We start from the raw sequence: 13,664 nt of genomic DNA, 5'->3' as shown, positions 1-13,664 counted from the left end.
CGTGGCCGGCCCGCGCCGCCCGGCCTCCCCTCGCCGATGCGCGGTGCCTAGGCGGGGGCTGCCTCGCGGCCGGCAGCCCGGCGTGCGCGGCACCCCCTCTCCCGCGCGTCGCGGCCCGGGGTGGAGCTGCCGAAGTCGCCTCTCGGCGGCGGCGCTAGCACCGGGCGAGGGCCTAGGGCGTACCTTCAGCCCCTCGCGCCTTAAAAGCCCGGTGCCGAGAGAAGCCTCAGAGCAGTAAGGAGGCAGGAATTCGTGGGTGCCCGGCTCTGGCGTCGGGGGGCTCAGCCTGAGGTCCAGAAGGCCGCGGAACTGAATTTTCGAGGTTCACTGTGGAAACTGGGAATGATTTCCCTAGTCTCCCTCGTCTTTAACATATAGAGGCCTAAATATTTATGTACAATAATACATAGGCATAGTATGTCCAGTTAAACACTTTTTCTGCGTAGGTACAATTATATTGGCATGGTGGGCAAGCGTAATAGTGTCATGCAAGGAAGCTATTTATTGGATATTATTATATACGCTATTATACATCAGTAGAAAATACTCAAGTGTTGCTATTGGCCACACAACGTATTATACTTGTGCAAGTTTTGGGTTGAATAATAATAGTTTAGGGACAGAATTAACATGACTAAAGGTCTACAAAATAATCACAGTTTTATATTCTTCTCCATTTACAGAAGGTGAGCTATTTGCACCTGATACCTCAAAGTTGAAAAGAAAGAACAAAAACAGCTTCATAGCATTATGGGTATTGCTTTTTGGGGAACTTATGTTTTAGTACCAAAGAACACTTAGGTGGTAATAAAATGGCAGTATTCATACCTATGTGTGTATGTCTTGCAATCTCTGTCCTTTTACCCTTACTTTTAGGAAGTTTGAAAATTGATAATGAAATGTTTATAGCTCCAGTCTTTATAATACTTCAAAACTTTGGTCTGTGGAGAAAAGATACATGTGCTTTCTCTTAAGTTAGACTTGTTTCACGTTGCTTAAGACCACAAGAGCAACTGTACTGTGTCAGATCAAAGCCCAACATCCTGTCTCTGACAGCCATCAGCTGCAGAATGAGCTAAGAAAGATTACAGGGTAAGCATGTAGTGATACTTCCTTAGAATATTTCTAATGATTTTTCAGCTCAGGATCTCACTAGCCACAGTTGTTGCCTTGTTGCCTTTGTGTCTAATAGCTTTTGGTGGATTTTATTTTTTCCTTTAATTTGTCCTTTTTTTATTTGGAGTCCACATCAGTTATTGGTATCTACAGCATCCTGCAGCAAGCAGTTCCATAGGTTAACCAGGATTTCTCTGGGTGGGGGAAAAAAAAAGACACTGTTTTGTTTTGAGCTGGCTACCTACAAGTTTCATTTGATACCTCTTAACTGCTGTACCTGAAGACATAGGACGTTCGTATTCACCTTTTTCGTGCCACTCAGGGATTTTATAGATTATACCTTCCCTGCAGTCTCCTCTTTCTCAGCGTTAAGATTATAATGCCTCATGGCATAAAATCTAAAATGCTTTGTTTGATTAACTGCTGGACCATAGGTAGCCCATATGATGCAATTTAAGCCATTGTATTGGACAGCTAATACCAAATATGGTTTTGTTAATCTGCTTGTTTTTTATATAGGCTGTTGGTTTACTGCATAACTGAGTGGGTTTTTTTGTTTTGTTTTTTTGTTTGTTTGTTTTTTAAGAGCACGAAAGTGATGATGATTCATATGAAGTATTGGATTTAACAGAATACGCCAGGCGTCACCATTGGTGGAATCGTGTGTTTGGCCGGAATTCGGGACCAATTGTAGAAAAATATTCTGTAGCTACGCAGATTGTAATGGGCGGAGTGACTGGCTGGTGAGAGAACATCACTTTTCATAGCTGTGCCAGATGTTTCACTGTTCTTAAAAGGTCTCTTTCCAAGGCTTTTTGAAACACAGATGTATTTTTTCTTCTCTAATAGTATTTCCTTTTTTATTGATCAAGACTATTTGTACGTGAACAATTTCTTAGCTCATTACTCTGACTCATCATTCTAAAGTCTTTTGTAGTATTGGTAAAACACACCTATTATCAAAGAGAATTCCTACCAGTTATTGTGATAAATGTCGGAACAATAAAAATTCAAGGAATAAAAACTACATGCAGTAATTTTCCATTTGTTTGTATGGAAAAGCATATTTCTTTACTAGTATAGATTTAAAGACATAGTTATGATACTGTGGCCAGGATGTATTTTATAGAAATTCTATAATTTTTAAAGAAATTAAGAAAAAATATGTGGCAGAATACACTTTTAATTAAGAGACCCATTTTATAGAGACACTTTGTTTCTCTTGATTAAACTGAAGCAATTTTAAACAACTTAACGCTCTGCTCTCCTGTTAGCTGAAGAGAGATACCCCAATGTATCCACAATGGAGTTACCCTAAAATAGTTCATGGTGATAGGTAGAGAGTAAAAATGAAAACCTAAATTGCTAAGTATGGCCACAGTCTTGTCAGTTATATCAGGTCAAAAGTATTTGACTGGTATTTGTCTATTCCACTGTTTCAAAAATTTTGAGTTCAGTGAAAAACACAAAACATTATGGCAGTACACCTTTTAAAATAGCATTATGCAAGAACTAGAAAGTGAAACAGACTAAAAGTGAAACTCATGTACAGGCTCAGTACAACGTTGAGGACTGCATATTTAGCTTACAGTCTGATTTTTTTTTTTACTTGTTTTTGTAGCCTTAAAATTATTTTTAGAAAGTTAGATGCATATACATAAACTCAGAAACTTCTAGGGAATAAATAATGGGAATCTGCCATCCCTAAAAGTGGCTTATTGAAAGATCTGGAAACTGTATATTTCTGTATCTGTGTGTGTGTATATTTTATTTATTTATATCAATGTTCATATACAGGAAGAAAAAAATTCACAGAGCATGTGTGTGTGGGGGGGGTGGGGATCAGACACCAAAACAGGTGCCCAGAGAAATTACTGAACTGTGAACCTTGGAGATACTCAACACTTGCCTGAGTAGGACCCTGAGCAACCTGATTTAGCTTAGAGGTTGGATCTGACTTTGAAGTTGGCCCTGTTTTGGGCAGGAGACTGGACCAGATGACCTCCCGAAGTCCCTTCTTGCCCAGATTATTCTATGATATCAATATCTGTGCTGTCCTCTATTTGATGTGGGAGTGTTGGGAGACTACTACTAAGAAATTAAATTGATAATTGCCTTCTTCTGTTAAAAATAGACCAGGGCCACGTCCATACACAGGGTTTCCCCCCCCCTTCTTTCGTTAGGGATGTAACTTCTTTTTACCTGAAATAGTTAAATTGTGGGTTGTGTCGTTACTATAAATGGTGGTATAAGACATTCCCCTTCCACTTGGGAATAGTTACAATTACTTTGGCACTTTTATATTATTATATTGTGCTTTATTAAGGTTCTGGTATATTTAATAACAGCATATGGCTTTTATGTATAGACAGAGCCTGGAACCCCCAAGCTTACTTTAAAGGGGCCATCAGACAGCCATGAACTACTAACTGTTATTCATGTCATCTCGCGTTAGAGGTTATTTATTAAACGTTGTTTGTATTAATGATCTAAAAATTTTAATGTGAAATGAAACACTTGCTTTATTAAACCAAAAACTTAGTAGTAATAGTTATCATTGGGAATTCTGGTGTGTGGCATTGTTCAGCAGACAACATCACTGGACTGGGTTTTTTGTTTGTTTTGTTCTCCTAAGGTGTGCGGGATTTTTGTTCCAGAAAGTCGGAAAACTTGCAGCAACTGCAGTAGGTGGTGGCTTTCTTCTGCTTCAAGTATGTAGAATTTCACACTTTTTAAGTTGGAAAATGTTACTTATTTAAACAATAGGAAAAACTCAGCTGCTGAGTAAAACTAAAGTAGGAAGGCTTCCTATCTATTTGATCTTTGTAGTCTTATCAGTTGAAACCTTACCATTTCAGCTGGAATACTGTGTGCAAAAGAAACACTTCCAAAAATCAGTGCTAAATCAGAATCTACTCAAGTCTATTAAGTAGTTTCTAATAAGCCAAAAGAAACCTTTGTGCAGAAACTGAGATACTGTATGTGATTTGATATTGACAGAACAGAGGAACTGCCTATAAATCTATGGTTAGCAAGATCAAGGAATTTAGTCTGTTTTTATCTGAAATAGTTTGAGAATTTTATCAGTGCCTTAAGAGAAGTAGGCTGCTTTGGCAGTTACTTGGAAGACTTGCTTTGGTCCCATTATGAAACCATGCTCTTCCCCTTTCTCCCTGTGCTGTCTTTACTAGCTTTATCCATTGAGCCTCTGAACCTTTGCTGACTTCTGATACCTTTGTTGCATTCCTCTGTTCAACTGAATTTCAAGTCTTAAAATTTTGCAATGGTGTCATCTAATGTGACCATTTACATTTTTCATCAAATATTGTGGTTAGGGGAGTGTGCATTTCCAAAAAGCTCTCAAACTAGATTAGGTTAAGAGGCTTTAAGTGCAGGAGAATTTTACATATCTTTCTGTAGGTCGCCAAGTAATTTGTAATTCCTTTACTGGCATTTTCCATGTCTTAGTATCTGTGGGCTTGTCGTTTTTCCTCAAATCATTCTGGAGGAAGTAGCGGTGCCTACTTAGGTTCATTCAAAAAATATACCAGTTTTTTTGAGATGGCATTAAAGTTTTTAGTTTTTTTTTTTTTTAATCCTTGTCAACATGACCCTGGATGTTTCTGAAAAACCTGTCCCACTTTTACTTGTTCCCTTGATGGTAATGGCTATTACAGCCAACCATTGATCAGGACGGTTTGTATAGTACCTCTTTGTGCTGCTGTGTAATGAATCACAATATCACAGTTGTGTGTACTCTTACTTCCTTCATGATTATCTTCTCTGCAGAAATTTCTTAAGACCTCCAGAACCCTTGTTAAACATAACTGAACTGCAGCAGTTATTTGTGAGAATGTATGTTCTTGGAACTGTTTGGTTTGAGTTGTTTTCAACAGGTATTAAGCCTATTTTACTCTGAATTATTCAAAGCAGCACGAATGTAAAGAGTCAAAGAGGAATCGTTTTGATATGAGGCTTTGGAGTAGTAGTTTTCTTTCCACTACCCTTTTGTGCATTGATGACCTCTTTAAATCTCTTGGAAATCACTAATTATTGGGCTTGTATCTAAACATAGGGATAATATTACAAGGGTTTTGAATTTGCAATGGTTTAGAATCATGCGAATGTAAATTTTGGCAAAATGCACTATGCCAGCATATGAATCAATTTGACTGAGTACCCTGGAGTTCTTAAGCACATGTATATTTCTGGATCATGAAGATTTAAATCTTTATATATCTAGCCAGTGGGTCTTGAAAGAACTCATCATGCTTTAGTATTTAAATGCTTTTCATCTAGGAGGCTTTAAGATCAGAATCTGTCTTCCTGTATAACATGCTAATGGCCTTAAAAATTCTTTTAATGAAAATTCTCATCTAAATATGACCTAGTAAATCACTGAAGACCGTGCAGAACAGTGGCCTGCAATCTATTGGCAGTAGGCAGAATATTGCCTGCAAGATCTTTCAGCAGTGCCTTTGACCACAGGAAGCTGAAAAGTTAAAACTAAGACCTATAGACAGTGGAGAACAGGAATTGCTTAAAACACATTATTTATGCAGTATCTGTTTGCTGAGCTGTGAAGTTTGTGGAGCTTTCCTTTACATAAAATAATTTGCCATGTGTTTATGAGTATCTGTTTTCTTAGTTGGTCTCATTTACAGTATATCTGAAAAGGAGTATTATCTAAGAGGAAAAAGGAGTTGCATATTTTGATTGAGTTGTCTATATCTGTGATTGAGTAAGATCAGATTCTGTTGAAAGGGAATGAAGTAGATGCCTTGGTCTTTCATTTTAATTCAAAATGTTTTGCATTTTAAAGCTGAGTCATAAATTGTACAGTGTAATTACATTTCTGTAGTCTTTAATTTTTTCATTTGAAGATCACATGTTGTGATTTTAGTTTCCTTATGAATACATCTGACGCTCCCCCGAGTGGGCAGAGGACCATTTCAGTGTGACTAGAACCTCCTTTTTATCTGTAGATTTCTCTGAAGTTGAAGATTTCATTTGTATTCTTTTTTGCTATATTGATATTGTAGTTACTTGCTAAAACAAGAAATAGGACTACAGAAGGCAAGATTCTTGGGTAAAACCCAGTCAATAAAAGGTTGCAGACCTGAAATTTAAAAAGTACATTTTTCTTCAGCGTGCAATGACTTTGTTTCAAGAAATCTAGTAGGAAATTAGAAGCAATGTATTTTGGAGTGTCAGTTTGTACAAAGAGCAAAAAGATTTCTCAGATTCTCGTAAACGATCTAGAAAATTTCAATCTTAGTACAGATTAAGTAAAAATAGTCTCAGTATGAAGAGAATAAAAATTGTATTAAGGGATTTGCATTGTTTTTCTAAATCAAGATTTTGTTATCCCATCTTATGTGCTGAATGTTTTCAATAGCTTAATTTGATTAACCAAGTATCCTTTTTTATTGAAAGAGACATAATTTTTCTAACATGCTGGTATAAGGCCAATACCCATAATATATTAAAGAAAATATAATTCATTTCTCAAAGTAAATATTAACCTAAATCCTTGTATAACTTTTGGTTTATAGCACACAGTCTAGTGAGATCCTAAGACTAGTGAGGTATGGACTCAATGTGGTTCTGCTATAATGAATTACTTTAAAACAATCGTTTAGTCAGTGCCTGTTCTCTCTGTGTTTTTAAACTCCTGTCTCCTTGATGATGGTTTCATTGCTTTTTGTTCCTCAGTCAGCAGACAAATTGCAGCTTTTTCCATTTTGTTAACTATTATTTAATCATAAAATTATTTTTTGTTTAGCTATTTGTGCTTTCGCTAGTATATTTTGCCTCATTCCATTTAATGTACAATAGTTACATTCAGTTCAACTCTTCATTAAATTATTTTCTAACTTAAAAAACTTTGAAAACAATACAGGAAACAAAATAAACACTAAGATATCCTTGGCTATATATTGTACAGGGGTTTGTTGGTAACTGATACCATGTCATGATGATGGTGTGGCATCTCAGTGAAGCGGGGAGAGAGCAACAAGCTTTGGTGGGGAGGTTAATAAGAAAAAAGAGGGTCATATTCATTTTTGTGTTGAATATCCCACTTGACAGATGTGTGCAGACTTTGAGGGAGCATTCAGTGGAATAGCCGAAACAAATGATAGTTGGAAGCTTGCCTTTTAAAGAAATGCCCTACTTCTGGCAGGCTTTTACTTGACATGGAGGGGCATTGGTTCTCTGCTTTTGTAAACTGGAGTAGTTTCACAGATTACAGTGGAGCTGTATGATGGCTGAGGATAGAGCCTCCAGAGTTTAACTCTTAAAAATAAATAAATTAGCAAATAATATCATTTCTTAGTCCCTTCTTTGTACATTGAAGTTAGAGGTTTGTGAGATCTTGTTTTGCCAACTGGTCTAGTGAGGTGGAGATTGCTGCTTATTTAAATACCAGAAGATACTTAGAAGTATACCTTGCTTCTGTATGATGTTTAAGCAGCTGAACACAGTGAGTGCTCATGTAGCTTCAGTGCTTTTCTGGGCTGTTTTAGTGTGGGAGAGATTTTGCTTTTGAGGAAATTAAAACTCTTTTGTCCCTTCTAACTGTATACACTTTTTGCATTCTCTTAACGATGTTTAATAATAGTAATGTATTTGTATGCCTTTCTAGTATCAGTCCCAGACTGATGTCTTCCCTTTAGGTTCTCTGTTTTCTTTGATTACTGTAGAGAAAGATACAAATATTTTTAGTAATCCTGCATTGATAATTTTTTTTWAAAAACCCTGCAATTAAAAAAATACATTTTCAACAGTTCATAGACCTCTTGAGCCAAAATAGTTTATTAATGGGATATGTGATATATAATGTGACCTATATGACTCTTCAAGAATATATAAGTGTGGAAAGGATAATGGAATATTATTATTCCAGTTTCTTTGTTATTGTAGGAGCTAGGTTTAAAAATATTAATGAATTTTAAGGATTTTTATTTATGTGAATTTACTGTTGTAAGCAACCTTAAATGTAAGGTAAGAGGTTTTTTTATGTTTTATTGTAGAGTAAAAATTGCAGGTTTTGTCTCACTGACATTTGACTTTGGTGGAACTGTTTCTGTGCTTATATACGAAGTTGTGTATTTAGTAGGACTGTGGCCAAAGTTGATGTGTCATTGGTTCTGACTATCACTGCAGTGAAGTACAGGTTTTTTTTTTCTCCATTATATATTGCATATTCAAAACATTGTCCTTTATTGCTTATTTTGTACACGTATACAACAACTCAAAAGCAGGACTTAAAATTTTGGCTACTAAGTTCATGGAGAAATGTAGCGTAGCTTTTGTTTTGTAAACTGGAGTTTTGCTACAACTATAAGTTGTAACTGTTGGAGGGCTAAACAGAGCTTAATTAACTTCTGCCTCATCCTTGCACTATATGGATAACTGAAACATTTCCAGGTAAATTAGACTAGTCTTAGTGAAATGTTTCTTTTCAAGTTTATTTGGTTATATTTTATTATTATTACAATTTTCAAGCAATCAAATATATTAGCATTTTTTACATTGTATTGAACTTGGTATAAATGTCCATATTTAGATTTCAGTCTTGTGAGTTAGAAGACACCAATTCAACACTCAGGCCTTTCTGAAACTTGTGTGTTAGTCTCGTTAAATTCATAAAATAAATATTACTCCAACATGTAACATTTTTCTCCTAGTATGTCATTCAGTGACTGGATATGTAACCAGTACAGCTTTAAAACTTGCTTCATGTTGTCATTCTGCACAAAAACTCCTTACTTGTCTATCTCCACCTACCACCAGTGCCTGCATACACTAATGGGTTTGCATTAGACAGGAAAGGTCAATGAATTTATTGCATCTTGAGGTAGGAAGCAAAGGAGCTTATAATATTTAATAAGTTCATTTTGCATTTATCTAATGCAGTTTTTATTTTCCATCAAATTTTGTTTTTAAATCTTGTGCAAAGATAGAAACTGACCTGTAACTTCTCACACATCTGGTCTTTCAGGAACTGTGTTTCAAATTCAGACAAAATTTGTCTGACACTTGTTTCATTTTAGTTTCTTTAAGGATTATGGAATTCTAGTTTATGGTGAAATATGTTGCTTAATTATTGTGACTGATACCAAATAAATTAGCTAGTCTAACTTTAGTTTTTTAATAAAAGGAACTATATGAAAATTCACATTCAGTGCCTTTAAGTGATGTGAAACATTTCCTTTTATGCCAAACCTATTAAATTGTATACTTAAAGATCTGTTCCACAAAACTTGATTAGCTGTGAATTTTATTTACAAGTTGTACCATTTACATAGAATGTTCTTACATAAATTACATGAATTTGCCAAACCTTAAGAATGATCTGAGAAAGCTCACTCTTCATAAACTCTGATTTTTTTTTGTATAAAAATTACGTACCTGTAAAGTTAATGATCTATATTTATTTGTGCTAGCAATTAAAATTACCAGTTATACTTACAGTTTTTATGTTCCTCTGTTAAATTTCTGCAGTCTTTTCCATGTAATGAATTGTTTGTTTTCACCCATTCTCTGAAGTTGCAATAAATTGCCTTGAATATTTTTTGTAAGCCCAGATCTTAGAAACACTTAAGCATGTGTTTCTTTTGTGAGTTGTCTTAAGGCAACTGGTGAGACTGACCACATGGGTCAAGTAACATGATATCTTACTTGTCTTACTAAGATTTGATCCTGGAAACAAATAAGGCARAGTGTTGGGATGATGGATTAAACGTACCAAAAGTCTCATGGATGTTGTTGAAGCATTTGGGAGTTTGAGTTTAAATGGGTATGAACAATCTCCAAAACATATCCATTTTGCTAATATTACAGGAGTTGCACTCTAAATAGGTCATGTTATTTTTCTACTTACCAGCTTTGTTTTGTAGAAAATATGAGAACTGTGTTGTATCAACTACTTTATTTGTTGGACAGTTTAAATGATAAAAGACAAAATAATAGTTTTCAGTATTTCTGTGGAAGGTTCTGATAAGCCTGGAATGTCCTGTCGCAACTTAGAATTCCATGATCCTGAAAGAAGATAAAATGAAACAAATTTTTTTCATAGCTGTCCTATTAATGTGCTTTTCTCTTTCCACTTTCTATAAGTAAAGTAACAGTAAATACTTAAGCTTTAAATAAAAATATTTATTCCTTCTATAAAATACAAAGTAGAGAAGTGATGAAATTAATAAGTCTACTGAACTTAATCATTGCTTGTTCTAATTATAATTGCTGTTACTGTGGAAGACTTTAGTGCTTGAAGCGTAGTGCCCATTGTAGTTGTAATTGGAGCACTCTGTCTTTTCATGTACATCTAATACAAAAAATAAACATTTTAAGAAATTTGGTAGGCGCTAAGATACTGTATTTTGACTCTTAAAATGTTAACTACAATTGTGTTGAACACTCTTTATTTTTCTAGATTGCTAGTCATAGTGGATATGTACAAGTTGACTGGAAGAGAGTTGAAAAAGATGTAAACAAAGCAAAAAAACAGCTTAAAAAGCGTGCAAATAAGGCAGCCCCTGAAATCAATACTCTAATTGAAGAGGTAAGTCTGAGCTGATAAACTGTTTTCTACCAGCTAAGGTTTCTAACCTTCCACTGCAGGTGATGATTAGCTGCAACATGCCGTGCAAAACTTAGGAACCATAATTCTGATTACAATGGGAGAGCATCAGAAATAGTCTGCTGACTGTATATTTTATTAAAAGCTAGATTTTTCTCAAGAACAGCCCACTGCCTATTTGCTGTACTGAAGTTCCCAAATTAACTTCCATCTGTGGCATTTTTTTTCTTATTCTGCCTCTGGTTGATTATATTCCTGCCCTTCCTGCTCTTCCTTTCAGAAAAAGGATCTAAAGTTGGGTGCATTTGCCATGATACTATGTGGCTTTAAAGCTGCATGGAAATTTCCATAATATTGACTGTTTATCAGTTTGTACTCACTTTTGTTCATTTAACTTTGTATTTTGTTGACTTCTACTGGATCACATGCAAATTTCAAAGTTACTGCACTGTCACAACTGATCTGTACAGTATACGGTTTAGAGACCACAGTTGGCTTTGCCAGTTAGTTTTTACAGACTCTTGACTAGTGAGAAAGCCAGTAAGCTCATGATGGGGTAAAAGGTTAAGAGTGTTGTGGTTAAAATATATTTGCTACAAAGATTAAAAACCAGATCTTCTTAGTTTGCTAATCACAAAACTACTTGACTAGAGAAGATTGACCTCTCTTTTTGAAAGAAGCTATAATCCCTTTGTAACTAGAATTGTATACTTATAATTTTTTTTTACCTCATTTTTATACAGTTAGAAGAATGTCTCTCTTCAGAATCTGTCAGTTACATACTAGGTTGAAAAGGGCGACTCTGTGATACTGATCCAAGGGTCACTGAGGCCATTTCATTCTGTCATTTGAGGACATTCTTTTCATCATTAAAAAAATGTAAGGATGGCCAAATGTTTGGCCTGTTTTTACATACTTTTCACATGGCATACAGACTATCTAAGTTTCTTTCTCTGTTACTCTGAAGCCTCAACTGAAGTATGCTGCAGACTAAACTAATGTTCTGAAGTTAATAGTTCAGTATCTCTGATTTAATCTGTATGGAGTTACAGTTAGGTTGCTGAGAATTATCTTAAGTTATATTTCAAAATATTAGCATACTTTAAAATGAATTTGAAGCAGAGACTTGGGAGAGATGGTTTTCTAACTTCTTTGGTACCCCAGATACCTTAACCTGTTCTTTTCTATTTCCCTGCAGAAATGGGTGGGACAGGATGGAATTTTTTTTCAAGTTACCCTACTTTTTTCTTCTAATTTTGTACTAGTATGTAATCTAAAGTGTTTGAAGTAAAGGATTTACAAAATGTCTGCCACATTATGGTAGAGGTGCACGTTTGATGTAACAGGTGTTATATCCTGTGTTACTACTTTATGAAATATAGACAAAAGTTGTCATATAGAAGCATTTTTTTGTTGGACTAAGTTATTAGGAAGCTGACTCATAAAGAACTGAAGTGTATTTTTTTCCAATGCCCTAGTCTTCCAAAATCTAGTACTTTTTGCAGTTTTTTTCATGTGTTTGAAATTGAAATGATGGTAATGATTTCATTTTTAGTTTGAGGTTTTTTTGCCAAAGGAGTATGTAGTACTTTTTTTTTTTAATCAAAAAGAATGGTATTGACATGGAATTGCTGTGACAATTCCTATGTTAACTGTATTGTTAAAGATGGCTGAGAGTTGGTTTGCTCTCCACTGGCTCCAGCAGTTGCCTCAGACTCTTAACTTTGCATGTTTTTAAACACATTGCTTTTCCCCCCTTCCCCCCCCCCCATAGTTTTGGTATTCCTGTTTCCAGACAATTGTGATAAAAGTATTGAATGTTACAGTCAGATGCAGTAGACTCAGGGTTTTTTACAAGCTTTTTTTTTTCTTCTCAGTCAACAGAATTTATCAAACAGAACATCGTGGTGTCCAGTGGATTTGTTGGAGGCTTTTTGTTAGGCCTTGCATCTTAGGGACCTGAATTGTCTCTTCCTGATGGCTGTGACGTCAGCAAAGAACAGTTGCAGTGACACACTGTCTTAAAGCAGCGTGGGTCACTGGGCCCTGCGGAGCAAGACGAATGGACTAGCTAGACAGTTTGAAAGCTTTTACATTTTAGGCTTTTGCCTTTTGAAGCTTGGCAAAACTAGGATTTGCTGAAAAACTGTGCAGTGTGCTCATTATAGCATTTCTGGGCAAACTGTTTCATCTTCATCATGACTCTTTTTATCTATGACCATTCAAGATCTAGCATTTTTAAAATGTCATTCTTGGAATATAGATAAGTAACCATATTATAAGAAGGAAAGCTCCATTTCTATGTTTTTTTCAATTGAATGTTGTTTATTTCAAAAGTATTTTCTTCATGCTGTAGTATATAGTATCAATGACTACATAATGTATATGATATTGTATGGTCAGCCATGAGGCTGAAATTGTTCCTTTGAAGTCACTGCAATAATCTATAAATCTGTAATGCCTTTTTACAGAGTATTAAATAACAAAGAATCATGAGCTCATTAAAGGCAAAAATCAACTTTGAGTCTGGCCTTTGTATACATTAGAGAATAAGAGTCTCATTTTTTAACATACAGGCATGGGGTAGAGGTATTTGCCAAGATATTTGTGATATTTGTATGCTAAGTAAATGTATGTGTGTTATTTTTCCCAAATGTGTAGTCATGCTTAAACTCATTGATACAGCTGTAGTAAACAGATAACTATTGCAAATGCAGACTTCACAATGATGTGATGCTTAATTGTTTTACACCCAGTAATCCATGGAGGACATTTCAGACTTCAGCAGATGGTAAAATGAAGTGTTGAGGTTTTTGTTTGAGTACGTTGCAAGTGCTAATACTTTGTAGTGTGAGTACAATGTACTTTAAATGAACTGAAGGCTGCTCTTGCAGTCCATTTTAGCTGGAAATGATATTCACTTTGATATTTACCTCTACTGCTGCTCTGCTTCTTCCCAAAG

At 35.3% G+C, this 13,664-nt stretch overlaps 1 protein-coding gene across 2 annotated transcripts in view; it reads left to right on the top strand.

Moving 5' to 3' along the window:
- Positions 1-13,226, top strand: part of FUNDC1 (FUN14 domain containing 1) — a 13,791-nt gene extending 565 nt beyond the window's left edge. Inside the window, exons 2-6 of one of the 2 annotated variants that reach the window (XR_003255150.1) lie at positions 1,703-1,859; positions 3,752-3,827; positions 10,556-10,684; positions 11,446-11,581; positions 12,580-12,666. Coding sequence is in view for 1 of the 2 variants with exons in the window: in XM_026075457.1 (XP_025931242.1) it covers positions 1,703-1,859; positions 3,752-3,827; positions 10,556-10,684; positions 12,580-12,657 (440 nt within the window). In the remaining variant the exon portion in view is untranslated. Of the gene's footprint in view, positions 1-1,702; positions 1,860-3,751; positions 3,828-10,555; positions 10,685-11,445; positions 11,582-12,579 lie in introns of both variants that reach the window. The other variant, XM_026075457.1, reaches the window with a different exon arrangement.
- The last annotated feature ends 438 nt before the right edge of the window (positions 13,227-13,664 follow it).

Source organism: Apteryx rowi, unplaced genomic scaffold (assembly GCF_003343035.1).
Source record: "Apteryx rowi isolate R43461 unplaced genomic scaffold, aptRow1 scaffold_404, whole genome shotgun sequence".
In the NCBI taxonomy this organism is placed as follows: domain Eukaryota; kingdom Metazoa; phylum Chordata; class Aves; order Apterygiformes; family Apterygidae; genus Apteryx; species Apteryx rowi.
Note: the sequence above shows the minus strand (reverse complement) of the source record. Positions and strands in the feature narration are given on the sequence as shown.